Below are 18186 nucleotides of genomic sequence, written 5' to 3'. Positions count from 1 at the left end.
TCATTGGTCGTTCAGTCAGTCGGGGCAGACATTTACACTAAATGACAATCGTTAGTTTCCCACTGGATACGGAAAACTGAAGGATTAATCAGCCCGGGTAAGAAGGCTCCGACATCAGTCAGGCTAAAGTGAAGTTAATTAGTCGATTAAAGGGGTTACCCCATGAAAATAAGGCACACCTACAGACAAGACAGGTGAGAAGCATCCGGTCAGTGGGAGTGCAACAGCTGAGGTCCTAAATACCCCCATAAGGCCTCATGTCCACGGGGAAAATCAGGCCCGCTCCGGATTCTCCATGGAGAATCCGGAGCAGGTCCCTCCTGCCCAGCGGACATGAGGGCTGAAAATAACAATAAATAAGAATAAACTTACCTCCCGCCCGCTCCGGATACTTCCTTCGCTGCGGCGCCATCTTCTCTGCGTCGCGGCCGGATCTTCATTCTTCGGCCCGGCGGATGCGCATGATGACGTCGGTGACGTGACCTGCTCATACGCCGTCCCGAAGCAAAATGATCCGGCCGCGACTGAGAGAAGATGGCGCCGCGGCGAAGAGAAGAACCGGAGCGGGTGAGTAAAATCTGATTTTTGTCTCCCGCGGATCTGGACGGCTTCCATAGGCTTCAATAGAAGCCCGCACGAGCCCCGCACGAAAATGGAGCATGGTCCGGATTTTTTCATGCTCCATTTTTTTTTAAATCACTTTTATTGACCATCCGCGGGTATTTATCTACCCCGCGGGTGGTCAATGCATCCCTATGAGGTGCGGATCCGCGGGCAGGAGAAGAGTTAAAATCTGCTGTGGATTTTCATTCTTATTTTGCCCGTGGACATGAGCCCTAACAGGTCGAAGCTCACACTGCGCACTATCACTCCATTCGTTTCCATGGGACTGCTGGGGATGTACTTGAGATTTGCACCCGCTTTCTCTACCTCTATTCTGTGACCTCAATTTCATGACACATTAGCACATCACATGAGCAGCTAGAGCCAGTACCATCTCTGCCTGCAGGGAAGACACTGTTCTCATCATTACTCTGTACATTCACCTGAATAAGCTACAGCCCATAAGTATACAATCAGGAAGGCATCTCCTTCATAACTGAGTGACAGGAGCCTCTAATCTTCAGCAGTAACTGTGATAACAGTTTGTGTCCCCCTATAAGGCAAGGCTCACATGGACGGATTCCAATTGCGGAATTCACAGCTGGCATCTGCAGCAGGCATTGAAAAGCATGCACTTTCGCTTGTACTTGCAGATATGAACTGCGTATTCCGTGAGCAAAGGAAAAATATTGTAGCATTCTATATTTAGCTGCGGACCGTCTCCACAGAAGTCAATGGAGGCAGTCTGACCCGCAGCCCATACGCAATTAACTAAAATTGAAAAACAAAACAAAAACTCAAACCTGTATTGCGCAGTAAGTTCAGGTACGCAGGGTCACCGGCTCTGTTACAGACAGATTCCGTTTCCCCCGTGTGACCCTAAAGAGCTTCCTAGACACCTTTATGAGGCTGTCCGCAGCTGCCAGAAGCACAAAAGTGAACATTGGCGGGAGGCACAGTGCTGGGTGAGCTGCAGCCCCCTCAGTGATCAGCAGGGGGCCCACTGATCAATACTTATGACGTCACCAGTATTCTGAGTGTGCAGGTACTCTTTAAAGTACCTGATCACCTAGGCCCCCCAGTGATCAGCTGATCGTCCCACCTGCTGTCAGTGTGGTGGGGCCTGAAGTGGTCATTAGTGTAGGAGGCGAGAGTCATAGAGGGCTTCACGCCCGTTGGATCAGGGGGAGCGCCGCCCCTCTACTACACCTCCATGTATGACCCTGGTGACAGAGGTGGGAGTGTAGTAGAAGCAGCGCTCCCCCTGATTCCAACAGGCGTGAAGCCCTCTGACTCTGCTAAACCAATGACAGCGGGCCAGATGATCAGCTGATCGCTGGGGATCCCCGCGCGACTATCTATCCTTAGGTCATTCATACAATTTGCCTGGAAAATCCCTTTAGTGCCGCTCTTACTCAGCATTTTTTTAATTGCGTCTTTCCTGCATGCATAATAAGCGCACAGGGCCTCCATGCCTTCTATTGGACCTCTCACACTAGCGTTTTTGCACCGCGTATTTTACATGCATGTCGCATTTTCTGTGTTTTAGCGCTTATTTCACACTTTAAAAAAATAAATAAAATAAAATAAAAAAAAACAAAAAAAAAACGCACAGTAAGTACACTACACCACATGTTATATGCAGTTTACTATGCTACCAGTGGGAAGGGGGGGGGGGGGGGGGGGGTACAGCGCTCCCATTGATTCCAATGCGGCCTTGCAGGCCTGCGCTCAAACGCTGCGTTTCTAACGCAGATTCACGAGCGTTGCCCGCTCCATTTTCGAGTGCTTTAGCACACTTCATCACCCGTCACCATGATGGGTGCGTTAAAAAGTGCTGACAAACACGTTGTAAGATGCCACTCAAAAATCGGGGTTAAAAAACAAAGCACAATTTCAAGCAGCATTTTCGCACACACACACACACACACTTTTTACCGCGGCGTTTTGAGCACCGCGGTCATCACGGCACTACGCATTGATATCAATGGCGCCTCGCAGACCAGCGCTCAAACGCTGCGTTTTCAAACAGCACGATTTTTGAGCGCTGTCTACTGTGGCGCTTCACGCATCTCAGCGGTGCGGACCACCGTACACCGCGATCAAGACCGCCCATAAAAATCGTGGCGTTTTCGACAACCCCGTGCGACGACAGCAGCCTAAAACACTACATAAACACCGCGCTCTCCCAGCAGCTCATGCGAGAGCAGCCATAGGCCATATAGAGTGAGCATTGTGAGGGGTCAACCCCACAGGAGGGTGCAGCCAGACATCCGCTAATCCGGCAGGAAGGGCCGCAGTACAGACCGGTAGACAGCCGCTGTCACCTTGTAGTACACGTCGAACTGGATGTTCTCCGGCAGGCTGCGGATGTCCCTGCGGGCTCGGCTGTAGTTGTCCACCACTGCGGAGATCGCCGTGTTGTACAGAGTCTCCGGGATCCATTCCAGCTCCACCGCTGCCATGTTCCCCGGCGGCCAGAGCTCACCGCCGCCTCCCTGCTCTGCGGCTACAGCGCCCCCTGCTTGCTGCTCACGTACAGGCAGTAGTAGTAGCGCTGCTGTGACTGCCCGGCCCGCGGCTCCCCACCACTGGCATGCGGCGGCCGCTCTTATGTATTGTTACAGGCGGGCAGTCCGCTTTCTACATCGCCTTCATCGCTGAACTTGAGCGGCGACGGTAATGACGTCATCCCGCACAGGAGCCGAAGCGTAAGGGGAGTGTCCGGGATGAGCTGATGACAGGACGGTCACGTGGGGTGTGACGCGGCCTGCTCTGCTGCTGAGCTGCGCGAGCCTGCTGCTTCCGGCATTTGTGAGGAGCATCCACCGGAAGTAGATGCGGAATAGTCAGCTGGAGCTCTGGAATGTGTAGTCAGACATCATTGTACATCCTTTAGTCTAAACACCTCCTGTAGTGGCCGACAGCAGTCTTATAAGATCTAGCTTGTAATATGGTGGCTTTTGATATACAAAAGGCTCCTAAATTCTACCCCAAAATAAAGGATTTGGCAAGAGCTAAACTTTTTTCGTCTTTTACTTTTTTACACAAATCTCCATAATTTTGAAGTATGTAAAAAGCGACGTCACTAAGAAAAGTAAAAGGTCATTGGTCTCAAAGAAAAAAATCGTGCAGAGATAATACCTTTGGCCAACAAAGAAATGGTGTTGACAGAACAAGCTTTTGAGACTACATAGAACTCTTCAGCAGGCTGGTAGAACACAATATATGTGAAAAAACATGTTGAATTACACTCCGCACCTTTCTCATGGGAAACCTGTCTGGGGGGAACACTGGGACCTCATACACTGATAAGGAAAAGCTACTTGGATAATGAACACAGTATAAAGGGCTCTTTCACATGAGCGCATATTAGCCCGCCGTTTTCACAGTCAGCCGATATACACTGCATTGGATTCCAATGCATCAGATCACATGGCCGTATTCCCGCAACATAAATGTGCCTGGCCAGCCAATATAGCGCCGGGCGTTTTATGTCGGGCCCAAAAGATAGTCCTGGAACTATCTTTTGGGCCAGAATACGTTGGCCGCTGCATGGACTCCTATGGGAGCCAATGACAGCGTCCCGAGAAGTGTAACTGTTAAACTCGCTACCTCTTCTCTCCTCCTCTCTGGCTGTTTGCAATGGGAGGGGGCAGAGCTAAGCTCCCACCCCTTGTCTGCAGCCAGCAATGGGAGGAAGCGGGATGGGGCGGTGCTTAGCTCTGCCCCTGTCCCGCCCCTCCCACTGCAGTAAGCAGATGGGGAGGAGTGAGGAGGAGAGTCGGCGAGGGGGAGGGAAGGGAAGGCTCAACAGCATGGCAGCCTCGGTATATATGCACCGGGGCCCATGCTGTCTGAACAAGTTCATAAACATTAGATTTGTGCGCCCGTTCACGAGTTTTTACTCCTCACATCGTAGCGTATATCGTCCGGCCACGAAAACAGCACGTGTGAAGTAGCCCAAAGTGTGGTTTGTTCTCATCTAGTTAGAGGTGACGTGTTTGGTAGCGGCATACAACTGAGGTGTTAACATATGCTAATCATTAGAATCATTACATACTAAGCCAATCATGAGTTGTTATGATGTTGGGGGAGTACATATGTATTGATGCGTCATGTCCAACTATATCTGTACCATTATGATGTGAATAAACCAGAAGTGTATTAGAGAATGACCAAAATGCAATCAGACTCAGGGTGCGTTCACACGAACGTATATCGGCTCGGTTTTCACGCCGAGCCGATATACGTTGTCCTCTGGTGCAGGGGGGGGATAGAAGAGCCAGGGCCAGGAACTGAGGCTCCCGCCCCCTCTCTGCCTCCTCTCCGCCCCTCTGCACTATTTGCAATGGGGAGAGGTGGGACGGGGGCGGGGCTAATTCACAGACTTTAGCCCCGCCCTGTCCCACCTCCTCTCATTGCAAATAGTGCAGAGGGGCAGAGAGGAGGCAGAGAGGGGGCGGGAGCTCAGTTCCTGGCCCTGGCTCTTCCTTCCTCCCCCCCCCCCTGCACCCGAGGACAACGTATATCGGCTCGGCGTGAAAACCGAGCCGATATACGTTCGTGTGAACGCACCCTCAGATACATTTGCATGCATGCTACTTCTCATTATAACTGTTACGGAATTCAATGTTCCGTCAATATGCTGTGAGGCTCCAAATCAGAGGTGGCCGCCGTGAGAAAGCAATGAAACACAGAGATCAGGCCTGTGTCTAGAAGCAATCTGTGTTTATTCTGTACATTGTCATTTCTTATACAAAAAATAGAAGGAGTATCAGTAGGCGTATTAGTAGGCGTATCAGTGCAAAGGCTAGTGTTACAAAGTTCAATCTGTTATACTGAGGTCAAAATACTAAGGTGGTGAATAATTGCGTTTTCTCAATAAACATGGCTTCTTTTGTTGGAATGTAGACTGACTGTCTAGTACCTTGATTCTTTATCACAATCTACATTTTAATCACATGCCCTAGACAGCAGTTAATGATCGAAGCATTCCATTATCCTTTGATCATTGTAACGAGATTAACAAGATCTTGGAGACATGATGAACATTTAAGATTACACCTCTACTTAATGTAATTAAGTACTAACCTAAATGTACAAGCATTTATCAGAGCTTTTCATAGGACACAGAATAGAGTGTACAATTTAGGCCTAAAGCCTCCGGAAACGTGTATCAAAGATACATACATATATAAATTAATATGTTCATAACCCTCACAATCCCCCATTTGAAACAGTCCATCTTGAAAAGAGCCTTTGTTGTGGTACTATCAAGGGTGCTAAGCCACCCCTGCCGGTCTTTCTATCCTCTTCGCCGGATCCCCACTGTTGGTGCTCTTTTACTCTTTTGACTGTTTTAACGATATCGTAGAGGGAGCGATTCCAGATAATTTGCTTGTCTCCGTATCCCACAGAATGTCCATAAGTTGCAAACACTCAAAAGAATGAACAAAAGAAACAGTATTAGTAATGGGTGAAACATAAAATCCATCATCTTTCCTGCTGTAGGTGACCATCCAGTAAAAATATCATACCAGTTATATTCGGTGTCTATCTGGATTTTATTACCTATGCTGACCAACTTATCTCCTACCCATATAGTTTGTTTTTCTAATTCCATAAGGGAGAGGTTAGTAACATCCAAATGCTTTTGAAGGTGTTCAGTGTCTTTCATTAGTCTTACAATTCTACCCAAGGATATAGTCAGATTTGACATAGGGATAGCATCTGGGTGCCAGTAATACTTTATTGCAGCTTCAGCATCTGGCAAAAAGGTGTAAGTTTCTGTAAACCAATGTATCACCGATATGTTCTGTAAACATCCAGAAAATGGAGTGGTGAGATTATACATACTGGTGGTTTTAGTTTGGTTGGTAACAAAGCATATATATTGGGGGCCAACTTCTATCAGCATGTGGAAAGACGCAGGTAGCACCATCCAATCACATATGCTGACTGAAGGCTGCAGGAAACATGGCTCATATGCGGCTGTACTCCGTCCGCATACTAGGCCATCCAGTGTTTCTTCACAGTTCTCTATGCCATGGGTTTTATTTTCACTATCAATCATAGTACCTGTGAACTTGGGCAACCAATATTGGAAAGCATATAGAGGCGGTCCGAACACCACAGGTAGTACTACAAACTTACACATCAGGCTTGTGTCTTTTACATCATAAAAAGTCATTTCTCCAGTGCTATACTCATCAGAGCATTCTACACCATCAGCCCGGGGCCGTATCCAGGATGCTACTGGAATTACATTCTTGAAAATATTTCTCCACAATTTTTCATTCTTTGTCATCAAATCTGACTGTGCTTTATCCTTCTCGTGAATCATATATACATATTGCAGGCTACATTGTGTATAGTTTATGAATTTACTCATATTTACAAACAAATCATTTTGAACCCCAAAACTCAGATTAAAAAGCGTTAATACATCCTTATTATATCCTAATGCAAGATGTTGGGGGAGGAATATGGAGGGCATCCATTGTGCCTGAATATTGACCAGATTAGACACATCTCTTCCTTCCGCTGCCATCTTATTTTTCATTACTTCTAAATCTATTGAATTTAAAACCCCTGTGCCTGCTCCTATTCCTCCAAGAAGAGTATCGTACCATTCTCTCTTCATTCTAGAGCATGATTTCATTACAGGGAAAGATATATTAAACTGCACTACGGTCCTCTGTTGTTTGGTTGAGACATTTTTACATGTATGGGGGAGCCTAACTAAATTGTCAGTGTGTACCACAGGGGTTGTTTCCAGGACGGTCAAAAGGTTTAACCACATTAGAGAGTTGGCTATAGGAGTACCATTAATGCACAGGAGAGTATATGTATCTTTTAAAGATATTGTCTGGTTTGTGCCTCCTCTTCCAACTTGGTCACCCTTACACATTAATGTTTTTGAAAGATGCTCATATGTGAACTGCTTATCTATATGAGCCACACATCCTTGGGTTAGTTTATAGCATGAGATATTTACTCTACTGATAATGTTTATCCAAGGATGCTCTCCTTCCTGTATGACATATGAACGACCTTTAAATTTATTGGAGGGGACATATAAGCCACTGGTCTCTCCTAGTGTAAAATTGGCTATTATGCACCTATGATTGCCTTCACATATGAACTCGTCTTGCTGTCTGGCTTTAGTTTTATTTGCCCAACCCCAGTAGCTTCTAACAACACCTCCTTCCTTAGTTTGTGCCAATTTCAACTTTCCCGCTGGCGTCACGGTCCAGGCCCTGGCGATAAGCAGGAGAATTCCAAGCACCAGGAATAGTCTCATTTCTCTCATATTGTGGTTTCTTAACCTTTTTGCAATGTGAGGCATGTACCCAATTGGTTTTACCCTCTAGTTTGACGGCAGTACTGGTTGTGAGCAGCACTTGATACGGGCCGTCAAACCTTGGTTCCAATGTCCTCCTCACGTGTCTCTTTGTCACTACCCAATCTCCGGGCTGCAGATCATGCGTTCCTTCAAGAGAATTTGGATCTGGAATTGAAGAAAACACTTGATTGTGTGTTGCCTTTAGGCGTGCATTTAAGGACATAACATAGTCAGTTAGAGTACCATACTGGGCCTGCAGTACCTGTGGAAAGTACAGACCCAACCTGGGTGCGCACCCAAACAAGATTTCATATGGTGATAATCCTGTTTTTCTGTTAGGCACATATCTGACTGAGAAAAGGGCCAATGGGAGGCACTCAGTCCATGGTTTGCCTGTTTCTTTCATTGCTTTCTGTATTTTTAGTTTTAGGGTACCATTCATCCTTTCTACCTTCCCACTACTTTGTGGATGATAAGGGGTGTGAAATGCTTGGGAAATACCCAGGGCAGACATGATGTGTTGCATTATTTCACCTGTGAAATGTGTACCCCTGTCTGACTCGATTACCTCTGGTACCCCATACCTGCAGACTACCTCATTCATGAGCTTCTTTGCTGTTGCCTGAGCAGTTGCCTTGGTGATGGTGTAGGCCTCAACCCAACCTGAGAAGATATCAACAACAACAAGCACATATTCATATTTCCCCACACGTGGGAGCTGAATATAGTCAATTTGCAATCTCTGAAATGGGTAGAGTGGCCTAGGCAAGTGTTTTTGCGGGACCTTTACTTTCTGTCCTGGGTTGCTCACGGCACAGATCATACAAGATTGGACAAATGATGCAGCAGTTACAGAGAACCCAGGGGCCACCCATTCTCTCTCAAGCGTCAGTAGCATAGCTGCCTTCGATAGGTGAGTCTTTCCATGGATCAGCTGGGCCATCATGGGGTACAGGGATCGTGGTAGGCAAGTTCTACTGACTGTTTGCCATACGCCACCCTGTTCTACTGCTCCCATATTAGTCCATTTATCTTTTTCTTCTTTGCTGGCTTGTGACTGTAATGTCTTTAGTACATCAATGTCCATATTTTTATCAAAGTCCAAATCATAGTCTCTGACTTGTGCGGTCAGTATCTTCTTTTCTTCTTTCTTCCATGGTTTGAGGGCCGCTGCCATTGCTGTGAAGTCTGCGAGGGCGTTGCCTTTTGCTTCTGCAGTGTCGGCTTTAGTATGAGCTTTCACCTTTAGGATTGCTACTTTATCCGGTAGGAGTAGGGCTTTCATAAGGTTCTGTACTGCTGCACCATTCTTAATGGGTTGTCCTACAGAAGTTAAAAATTGTCTGGCCTTCCATATTGGGCCGTAATCATGAGCTATGCCAAATGCATACCTGGAATCAGTGTAAACGTTTGCTGTTTTACCTTCTGCCACTCTACACGCCTCAGTGAGGGCCTTCAATTCCGCTTCTTGTGCTGAGACATGCGGAGGCAGAGCTTCTGCTTTTAGGACATCATGTTGTGTGACTACTGCATACCCGGTATGGAATCGGCCATCCTCACCTTGGTACCGTGAACCATCTACAAAAAGCTCAAAATGTGCATTGTCAATAGGCGTTCCAGTAACTGACTCAAAACCTTCAGTTTCTTGCTGCATCAATTCTAGACAATCATGCTGGTGTTTTGAATCAAATAAATCAGAATCATGCTGTACAGAATTTAAAAATAACTGATCTGCAGTACCCAAATCCCCCCCCCCCATTTGAATCGGGATACTCGATTGGAAGAAGAGTAGCCGGGTTCAAGGTAGTGCACCGTTGGAAGGAGATGTTAGGAGGCATGAGCAAGGCACATTGTAACCTTATTTGACGAGCTAGAGACAGGTGTTTAGGTTGTACTTGAGTGAGTATACTCTGGATGTCATGGGGGGTGAGAACCACTAGGGGGTAGTCCAGGACCAACTCAGAAGATTTGTCAACCATTGCTTGTACTGCTGCTACCGCACGGACACAGGAGGGGGCTCCTCGGGCCACCGGATCCAATCTCATGGAGTAATACCCAAGTGGCCGTGGACGTCCTCCATGTTTTTGTGTCAACACTGCCGTCGCATGACCAGAAAGTTCAGTGCAGAAGAGAGTGAAAGGTAGAGTGTAATTAGGAATTCCCAGTGCTGGAGAACTGAGAATAGAGAGTTTTAGTGTATGGAAATTGTCAGTTGCTTCAGGAGTGAGAGAGAAAGGAACACTTGGAAGACAATCATAGAGTGGTTGCATCAGGGATGAGGCAGAACGGATCCAAGGACGGCAGTATGAGACAAGCCCCAAAAAGGTGCGGAGTTTGGCAGCAGAAGAAGGTACAGAAATGGCTTGAACTGCAGCTTTTCGTTCTTCTGTGAGATGTTTGGTTCCTTGAGCTAGGCAATGGCCTAGAAACACAACCTTTTGTTTACAAAGCTGTATTTTTTCCTTTGAAGCCTTGCAGCCATTTTCTGCTAAAAATTTTAGAAGAGAAATGGATGCAGATTGACATGTTTTCAGATCCTCAGCACAAAGCAGAAGGTCATCAACATATTGCAACAGCACAGTTCCATCAGGCGGAGTCCAGGCCTGCAAAACAGACTGGAGTGCCTGGGTGTACATGTTTGGAGAATTCTGCGCACCTTGTGGCAGGACGGTCCAAGCGTATTGTTTACCCTTGAAGGTAAAAGCAAAAAGGTACTGGCAATCCGGATGGATCGGTACACTGAAAAACGCATTTGCAAGATCTATCACTGTAAAAAATGTCGCAGTGGGCGGGACTTGTGCTAAAAGCGTATGTGGATTTGGCACTACTGGGGTGTCGAGTACAGTTACTTTATTAATTTCCCGAAGATCATGTACCATGCGATAAACATCTGGTTGTCCCTTTTGTGTTTTCTTTTTAACTGGGAAGAGGGGAGTATTGGCTGGTGATGTTATTTCCCGTAGTGCCCCCATTTGAATTAAGTCTGTAATTTGTGGGCCTATAGAATCCTCTTGGGCCCTACCCAATGGATATTGTTTTACTTGGGGGGCTACGCATCCTGGTTTTAGTGTGACTACCATGGGTGTCACATTCATATGACCAATATCTGTTTTGGACTTGGCCCAGAGTTCCTGTGGAACTTCCTGTAATATTATTTCCTCTTCTGTAGTTAAGAGGAAAATTGGCTGTGGATCATCTAGAGAAGCCACCATCTGGCAAAATTGTTCTGCGTTTGTTTTTGCAAAATCAATCTGCACTGTTCCTTCTTCAGTAAACTGAATGGAAGCTGACAGGGCAGAGAGTATGTCTGTGCCCATAACTGACAGTGGAATATCATCACTCACCAATAGTTTTGTTAACACTGTCTGGTCTCTGAATTTTATGGGGAGAGGGTCTGTTTCCTGAAGTTTCTTAGGAACTCCTTCAAGACCTACAACAGTTTGAGCTGTATTTTGCCGGTATGCTGGAGGAATTAGGTGGCTTTGGATGACTGAGGTTGCTGCCCCTGTATCAACAAGGAAAGGAATTTCCTTATTGAGTACTTCCCCTTTAAGAAAAATGGCCACACCCTCTTTTACATTGCTCATGGGGAAGAAGGGCAGAGGGTCGCCGACTATTCAATCTTGGTTTTCTATTTCTCCCTTGGCGACTCGTGCTTTTGTGGGTTGTTCACTACCCCTCTGCTGGAGGAATTTTCTACACTCCCGTTTAAAGTGCCCAGGCTTACCACAGAAATGGCACTTAAGGTTATGTTTGGGATGGGTGCCCCGTTTTATTTTGTTCTCTCCTGTGCTGTATTGTGCTATCATAACAGAGCTATGTCCTTTTTTGATTTTTAAATTTAGTTCAATGCCCTTGGCTGCTTGCACCAGGCCTGCTGCTTCATATTGTCTCCACTCAGGCTTGTTATCCATGAGTTTAGACCTCAAGGGTTCTCGCAACCCCTCTACAAAGGCCATGCTAAGTACATGGTCACCCAATTCTTGTATGCCCCTATACCCCAGATCTGACCAACGTTGTTGAAGGCGGGCATAAAATTGCTCTAGACTTTCATCCTTCTCTTGTGTGACATTAGAAAGAGACAGGGAGGATTCTTTTAATTTTTCTTTTGCCCAACGTTCTAGACCAATTAAAAATATCTTACCACTTTTTAATTCTCTATGTTTAATTTTATCCCAATCTGTGCCACAATAGTCTTTCACATAATTTAAAATTATAGTTCCCACTGCCTCCCCTGTTTTTAACATAATCAAAGGACCCAGATCAGCTGATGTTGCAGAGTATGTGTCTTGTATTTGTGCTATCTGTCTAAAGAAAGGCATAGGTCTGGTCATGGGGTCTGGTAATTGCTGTATAAGTGACATATGCTCTTGAGGTGTCCATGGTCTATATTTAACTTTTTGTGAGGTCATATCATATTGGCTCCTTCTGCCTTCCCCCTGTGTTACATCAGCTCCTATACCACTCTCCGCTCCCTGCATCTCCTCCTTGTCCTCTTCTCCATGCTTCCACTCACTAGCCTTGGATCTAGTGAGCATAGGCATAACCGGTTTGTGCCGAGGAGCTCCGCAAGCAGGGCAGCTCTCTCTCCAATCCGGGTTTTGTTGTCCACAATGCCAGCAGGTCCATCCCTCCTGTCCAGTGTTTGACCTTGGAGTGGATGGCTTGGCATAGGGTGGGGGAGACTGTTGGAATTGAGATGAAGGAGGGGGTGGAGGTGGAAGAGGGAACTGACCTGGCAATGGGGGAGCATAATATATCTGTCCTTTGAATTCTTTTCTCTGATATCCTGCATCTTATATATCTCTACTTGCCTTTTTCCAACTATTCAACATTTCCTGTAATCCATTATCTTTTGCCCACCCAGCATGACTGTCTGAAAACCTTTCCCACTGCTGGAGATCTAATACTCCTGTCCCTTTATATCCTATGTGCTTAAACAATTTATCACATCCTCTACCAACTGCAGCTCTGCCTTCTCTTTCTTGTACAATTTCTTTAGCTGTCTTCCATACCTTATCCTCTTTACCAGCAGTATTGCCCATGGCTGGCGGTTTATGTACACCAAGAGGCTTATTATTTTATCCTTTCATACACATAAAACAATCCCCTGACCGTTGAAATATACAAACGGAACTGCAGGGGGCCCTGTCCAGAATCGTGGCCTTGTTAGGGACTCCTTTCAGCGTCACTGATCAGGTTCCTGTAAACATGGGACACAGAGATGTATATTTGCACCCCGGAGGTCAGGTTCCGTCGATCAGGTCAACTCATCAATCACTCACTCGTGCATAAACAGGCACACATAAAGACAAAAACATTTGAATGTCAGTTACTACTTTTTTTTTAAGTGTCAGTACTTCCTCACTTGTCTGTAAGTGTCGGTACCTCCCAACCCTGCTTATTTTTCCCCCGTCTCAACTACTTCTCTTATACCTATAAGAGGCTCCCATCAGGGATTTTATCCCCTGAAAATTTTAGGCTTCCCTGGTACAATTTATACCATGCCTTCCAGAGATCGGCAAGAGGGTTTCATATTCTGTACACTGACCATGCAAAGTAACAAATAAAGACAATAACAGTTAAAGAACACCTGCACAGCATATTCAGCCCACCATATGAATTCTTGAAAAAAAAAAGCTTGAAGATTTATAAGAGGCATGCACTTCTTACCCCTCGGACAGGAAAGGAGCAGCCAAGAAGCACGGATAGATTGTGGCAAGATAAAGCCTTACCTTACTGCGCAGTTTTTGTAAATCCGTGGTTCCGAGTGGCTCCTTATCCCATCTGGGTCCGGGGGGGTTTGAGGTGCAGGTGGTCCTCTTGTTCCTTCAAGCCCCACGTTCTGGGCACCAATTACTGTTAAGGAATTCAATGTTCCGTCAATATGCTGTGAGGCTCCAAATCAGAGGTGGTTATGGCGGCCGCCGTGAGAAAGCAATGAAACACAGAGATCAGGCCTGTGTCTAGAAGCAATCTGTGTTTATTCTGTACATTGTCATTTCTTATACAAAAAATAGAAGGAGTATCAGTAGGCGTATCAGTAGGCGTATCAGTGCAAAGGCTAGTGTTACAAAGTTCAATCTGTTATACTGAGGTCAAAATACTAAGGTGGTGAATAATTGCGTTTTCTCAATAAACATGGCTTCTTTTGTTGGAATGTAGACTGACTGTCTAGTACCTTGATTCTTTATCACAATCTACATTTTAATCACATGCCCTAGACAGCAGTTAATGATCGAAGCATTCCATTATCCTTTGATCATTGTAACGAGATTAACAAGATCTTGGAGACATGATGGACATTTAAGATTACACCTCTACTTAATGTAATTAAGTACTAACCTAAATGTACAAGCATTTATCAGAGCTTTTCATAGGACACAGAATAGAGTGTACAATTTAGGCCTAAAGCCTCCGGAAACGTGTATCAAAGATACATACATATATAAATTAATATGTTCATAACCCTCACAATAACCAATTTGGAGTAGAGCAGTGAACTCATCTGGAATATCATATTCCCATAACACCTTTCTTTCCGGTTCTCATAGGAGTCTATGGGAGCCACCACTGTATATCGGTCAAAAGATAGAACCAGAACTATCTTTTTACCAGTATATAATAGCAGGCATGCATTTTAGTCACATATGTTCTATTTTTTATGACATGCCCTATATTCGCCTGTGTGAACGAATGCATTGGGAGCCAGTGCCTCAGATGGTCGTGTATATTGGTTGAGCGTAAAAATGCGGCATATATGCGCTCGTGTGAATGAAGCTACAGTGTGTGAAAAATCAAGTACACCCTTAGGCTGGGATCGCATAGGGTGGAATTCCAGTGGAATTCTCCCGGAATGGCCGCACAATAAAACCGTGAGAATTCCGCTGAAAAAGCTCCGTTTCAAAACCCGCGGCCTTTACCCGCAGGTTTTGAAGCGGCTTCACCACCTGCATTTCCACTGCGGCCATCTCTCCCCATAGAGAGGAGAGAGGCCACTGTGGAAATGAAAAAGGAATTGACATGCTGCGTCTTCATTTTCCGCACCGGATGTCCATTTCTGCGCGGCTTGGCCACAACTGATTGACCCGCAGTGTGTGGATGAGATTTTTGTAAAATCTCGTCCACTTTGCTGGCTAATCCTGGGATTAGGAACCACAGGGGGAATTGGTGTGTGGACATTCCGTATGGAAATTCCGTGGCAATTCTGCCCTGTGTGAACCCAGCAGTACTGCTTCCATAGGCATTAAGATCAGGGGCGTAACTATAGGGGATGCAGGGGATGCGGTTGCACCCGGGCACAGGAGCCTTATGGGGCCCGTAATTTGCCTTCCTCTGGATCAACAACAGGGTTGAAACAGGCTGAATTGGATGGACATTGTCTTCATTCAGCCTAACATACTATGTTACTATGTTAAGGCCTCTCTTCTCCATATAGGGAGCCCAGTACTATGGATAAAGCATTATAGTTAGGGGCCCTGTTACAGATTTTTCATCAGGACCCAAAAGCTTTGAGTTACGCCTCTGATTTAAAAGGTTTAGTAGCAGCCAGGTAGTAACCCCTGAGTAACTAATCATCAGCAAGTGTGACCTCCTATGTAAAAGCAGAAGTATTGGCAGTTTGCTGGTCTGGAGCATTCAGGCATGTGTTAACACAATGTCAAATGTGAGTCCATCTATCCCAAAGCTAAAGCTTTGCCAAAACTAGGTCATGCAACAGCACAGAGATCTCAAGTACACTAGTAAATCTTCATCAGAGTGGCTGAAAAAAAAAAACAATCAAGGTGTTACAATGATGCAGTCAAAGACCAGACCTCAACCCAATAGAAATACTACAGTGAGACCTTAAGAGAGCAGTGCATAAACAAATGCCCACAAACCTCAATAAACTGAAGCAACACTCTAAAGAAGAGTGGATCAAAATTCCTCCAGAACGATGTCAGAGACCAATAAAGTCATACAAAAAATGACTATTTCAAGTTATTGCTACTAAAGGTGGGTCAACATGCCATTGATTGGGTGTATGCAGTTTTTCACATACTGCTTCTGCATTTTGGCCTAGTTTTTCTTAAATAATGACACGATGTAGTTTGTCATGTGTTGTTCATCTGAACTTATGTTTACCTAATTTCATGACCTTCTAACGACCAAAAGTTTTTCTTATGTCCTGATACGTAAAACCATGGAATTCTGGGTGGTGGGAGAGGGAGGGAGGGGGAGGTCTGGCCTGGCAACCAAGCTGTGTAGAGATCCATCCACCAAGCTCTCACGTGAAACCCCTAAAATGTAGCATAATATGCAAACACAGGTACCTTGCTGCCTAAATACAGCCTGGACTCTCTGCTCTGAGAATTTTCTGTGGCTCATACATTGTGTCCTCCAGAGCAGAAACCTACTGGCCTAACTGAAGCCTATAGACTGTGAGCTCGAGTGGTTGTGGGCTCCAACACAAGTACACCACTCTGTTACACATACTCGCTTGCAAAGGACCTACACTTGTACACAGAGACTCACTTGTGCTCAGGAATTTGACTGTACACTTGCACTTGAGACCCTCTATTGGAACCCAGCGCCGCACATCCTCTGCAGAGATGGTGAGGAGACTGAACTGGAGGCCTGCTGCAGCATACCGCCAACATCCATCCTCCTTGTTGGAGCCCGGGCCACCTCTCCTTTCCTTCCTGAGGGGCACAGTGTGCTGTGCCTTTCTGTCTCTGCTGCCGCCTTCAGCAACCCGACTACGCAGCTTTGAAGACCAGGTGAGATCCCTGCTCCACTTTCACTTTATCCTGCTAGGCCAGATTGTCCTGCAGATACCAACATAGCACCTTATAACAAAGCACTAGGAAGCTTGCGCACTATTAAAAGTGCCATTTAAGGTACTTCCCTACCTAGTATTCCACAACGGTCTTATCTTCTATTGACTCTTTTCTCCTTAGACATATCAAAAAGATGTTTCTGTATGAACTATAGTTAGCAGTACGTGATAAATATCTAAAGAAATATCAGATCTGGAACAACGCATGGTTAACCTTGAACAAAAATCTGATGAAATAGTGGATGCCTTTGACCAGATGTGGGCCAAATGGGATTATTATGTAGCCAGAGTTGATGCTTTTGAGCTTCAGTGTGAGGAAGGATCTTGAAAATAGAAGTAAAAGGGCCAGCGCTCTCTCTAAACCCACCAAGATGTTTTTTTTAAAACTCCATTATGCAAAAATGAGGGATCCAGGTGTACCCCCTTCAGTACAACTAAATTCTATCAAATCCCTCGAGGAGGGAAGGTGTATTTTGGAGGCAGAAAGAATTCCATACAACTGGTCAATTCAGTCATCACCTAGACCTCAAAGACCAACTTACCCCGGACAACAGTCCGGAACCCTCATAGAGACCTGACAGTCCCTTAGACAAATGGTAATGGTCATTGAATTCAACTATAGTCCATTTAATTATTATATTTCCTCATTAAAAGAACCTACCTGTGAACTACAAATTACTATTTATCATTATATTTAACACTAATTTTCAGTTAAATATTGCATTAGTTTGAATTTGCAATGCTAGTTTTTTGAATACGTTGTTATGATTGCCTGCTTTCTCTGAGGTAAGAGAGGTCTTCGACTATCTAAAAATTGGAAGATGCGTCTCAAGAAACACCTAACGATCTGGTATACCTGGTCCTCGCAACGAGAAACGGTTGAGATCTCCAATTGGGTCACGAGTGGATCAATTCCCGCCCCCAGGATCCAACCACCTCAGGACGACTAGAGGCATATAAAACAGATTTGAAGGGAAAGGAACACCAGGTCAGTCTATTCCCCCCCCCCCCACACTTACCCTCCTCATACTATTCTTCTAACTTTACTTTCTTCTTCCTCTTTTCCCCACTCTAGACTCTGCTAGAGTTATATTTGACAATCGTACCAACTATTATATTAAGTTGACAATACTAGATGGTTTATAAAATACTTTAAGGTATAATGTTCCCGATTACAACTAAGAACCAGACAGGAGGTAGTTAATAATAGTTTACTGTTAACAACATAAAATTGTTTGATGATGCAACATGGTCAGAACTACTGGCCCCTGATGATCCATGTTTTATTTCTGTTTAAGATGAAAATTGAATTAAAAAAACATTTTGAACCATAAAAATTGGAAGATTGTCTCTTTGACTATCCTTTTTTCTGTTAATGAATTTTTTGGGGCTCCTCTTTATCTCCAGCAACACTATT

General features: G+C 45.2%; 1 protein-coding gene across 1 annotated transcript in view; it reads right to left on the bottom strand.

The window, feature by feature from the left end:
- APPBP2 (amyloid beta precursor protein binding protein 2) overlaps positions 1 to 3285 on the bottom strand; it is a 42372-nt gene extending 39087 nt beyond the window's left edge. Inside the window, exon 1 of the mRNA XM_066575110.1 lies at positions 2931 to 3285. Coding sequence (XP_066431207.1) covers positions 2931 to 3068 — 138 coding nt within the window. The 5' untranslated portion in view covers positions 3069 to 3285. The remainder of the gene's footprint in view (positions 1 to 2930) is intronic.
- Positions 3286 to 18186: the final 14901 nt, after the last annotated feature.

This window comes from Eleutherodactylus coqui, chromosome 1, assembly GCF_035609145.1.
Source record: "Eleutherodactylus coqui strain aEleCoq1 chromosome 1, aEleCoq1.hap1, whole genome shotgun sequence".
NCBI lineage: Eukaryota > Metazoa > Chordata > Amphibia > Anura > Eleutherodactylidae > Eleutherodactylus > Eleutherodactylus coqui.
Note: the sequence above shows the minus strand (reverse complement) of the source record. Positions and strands in the feature narration are given on the sequence as shown.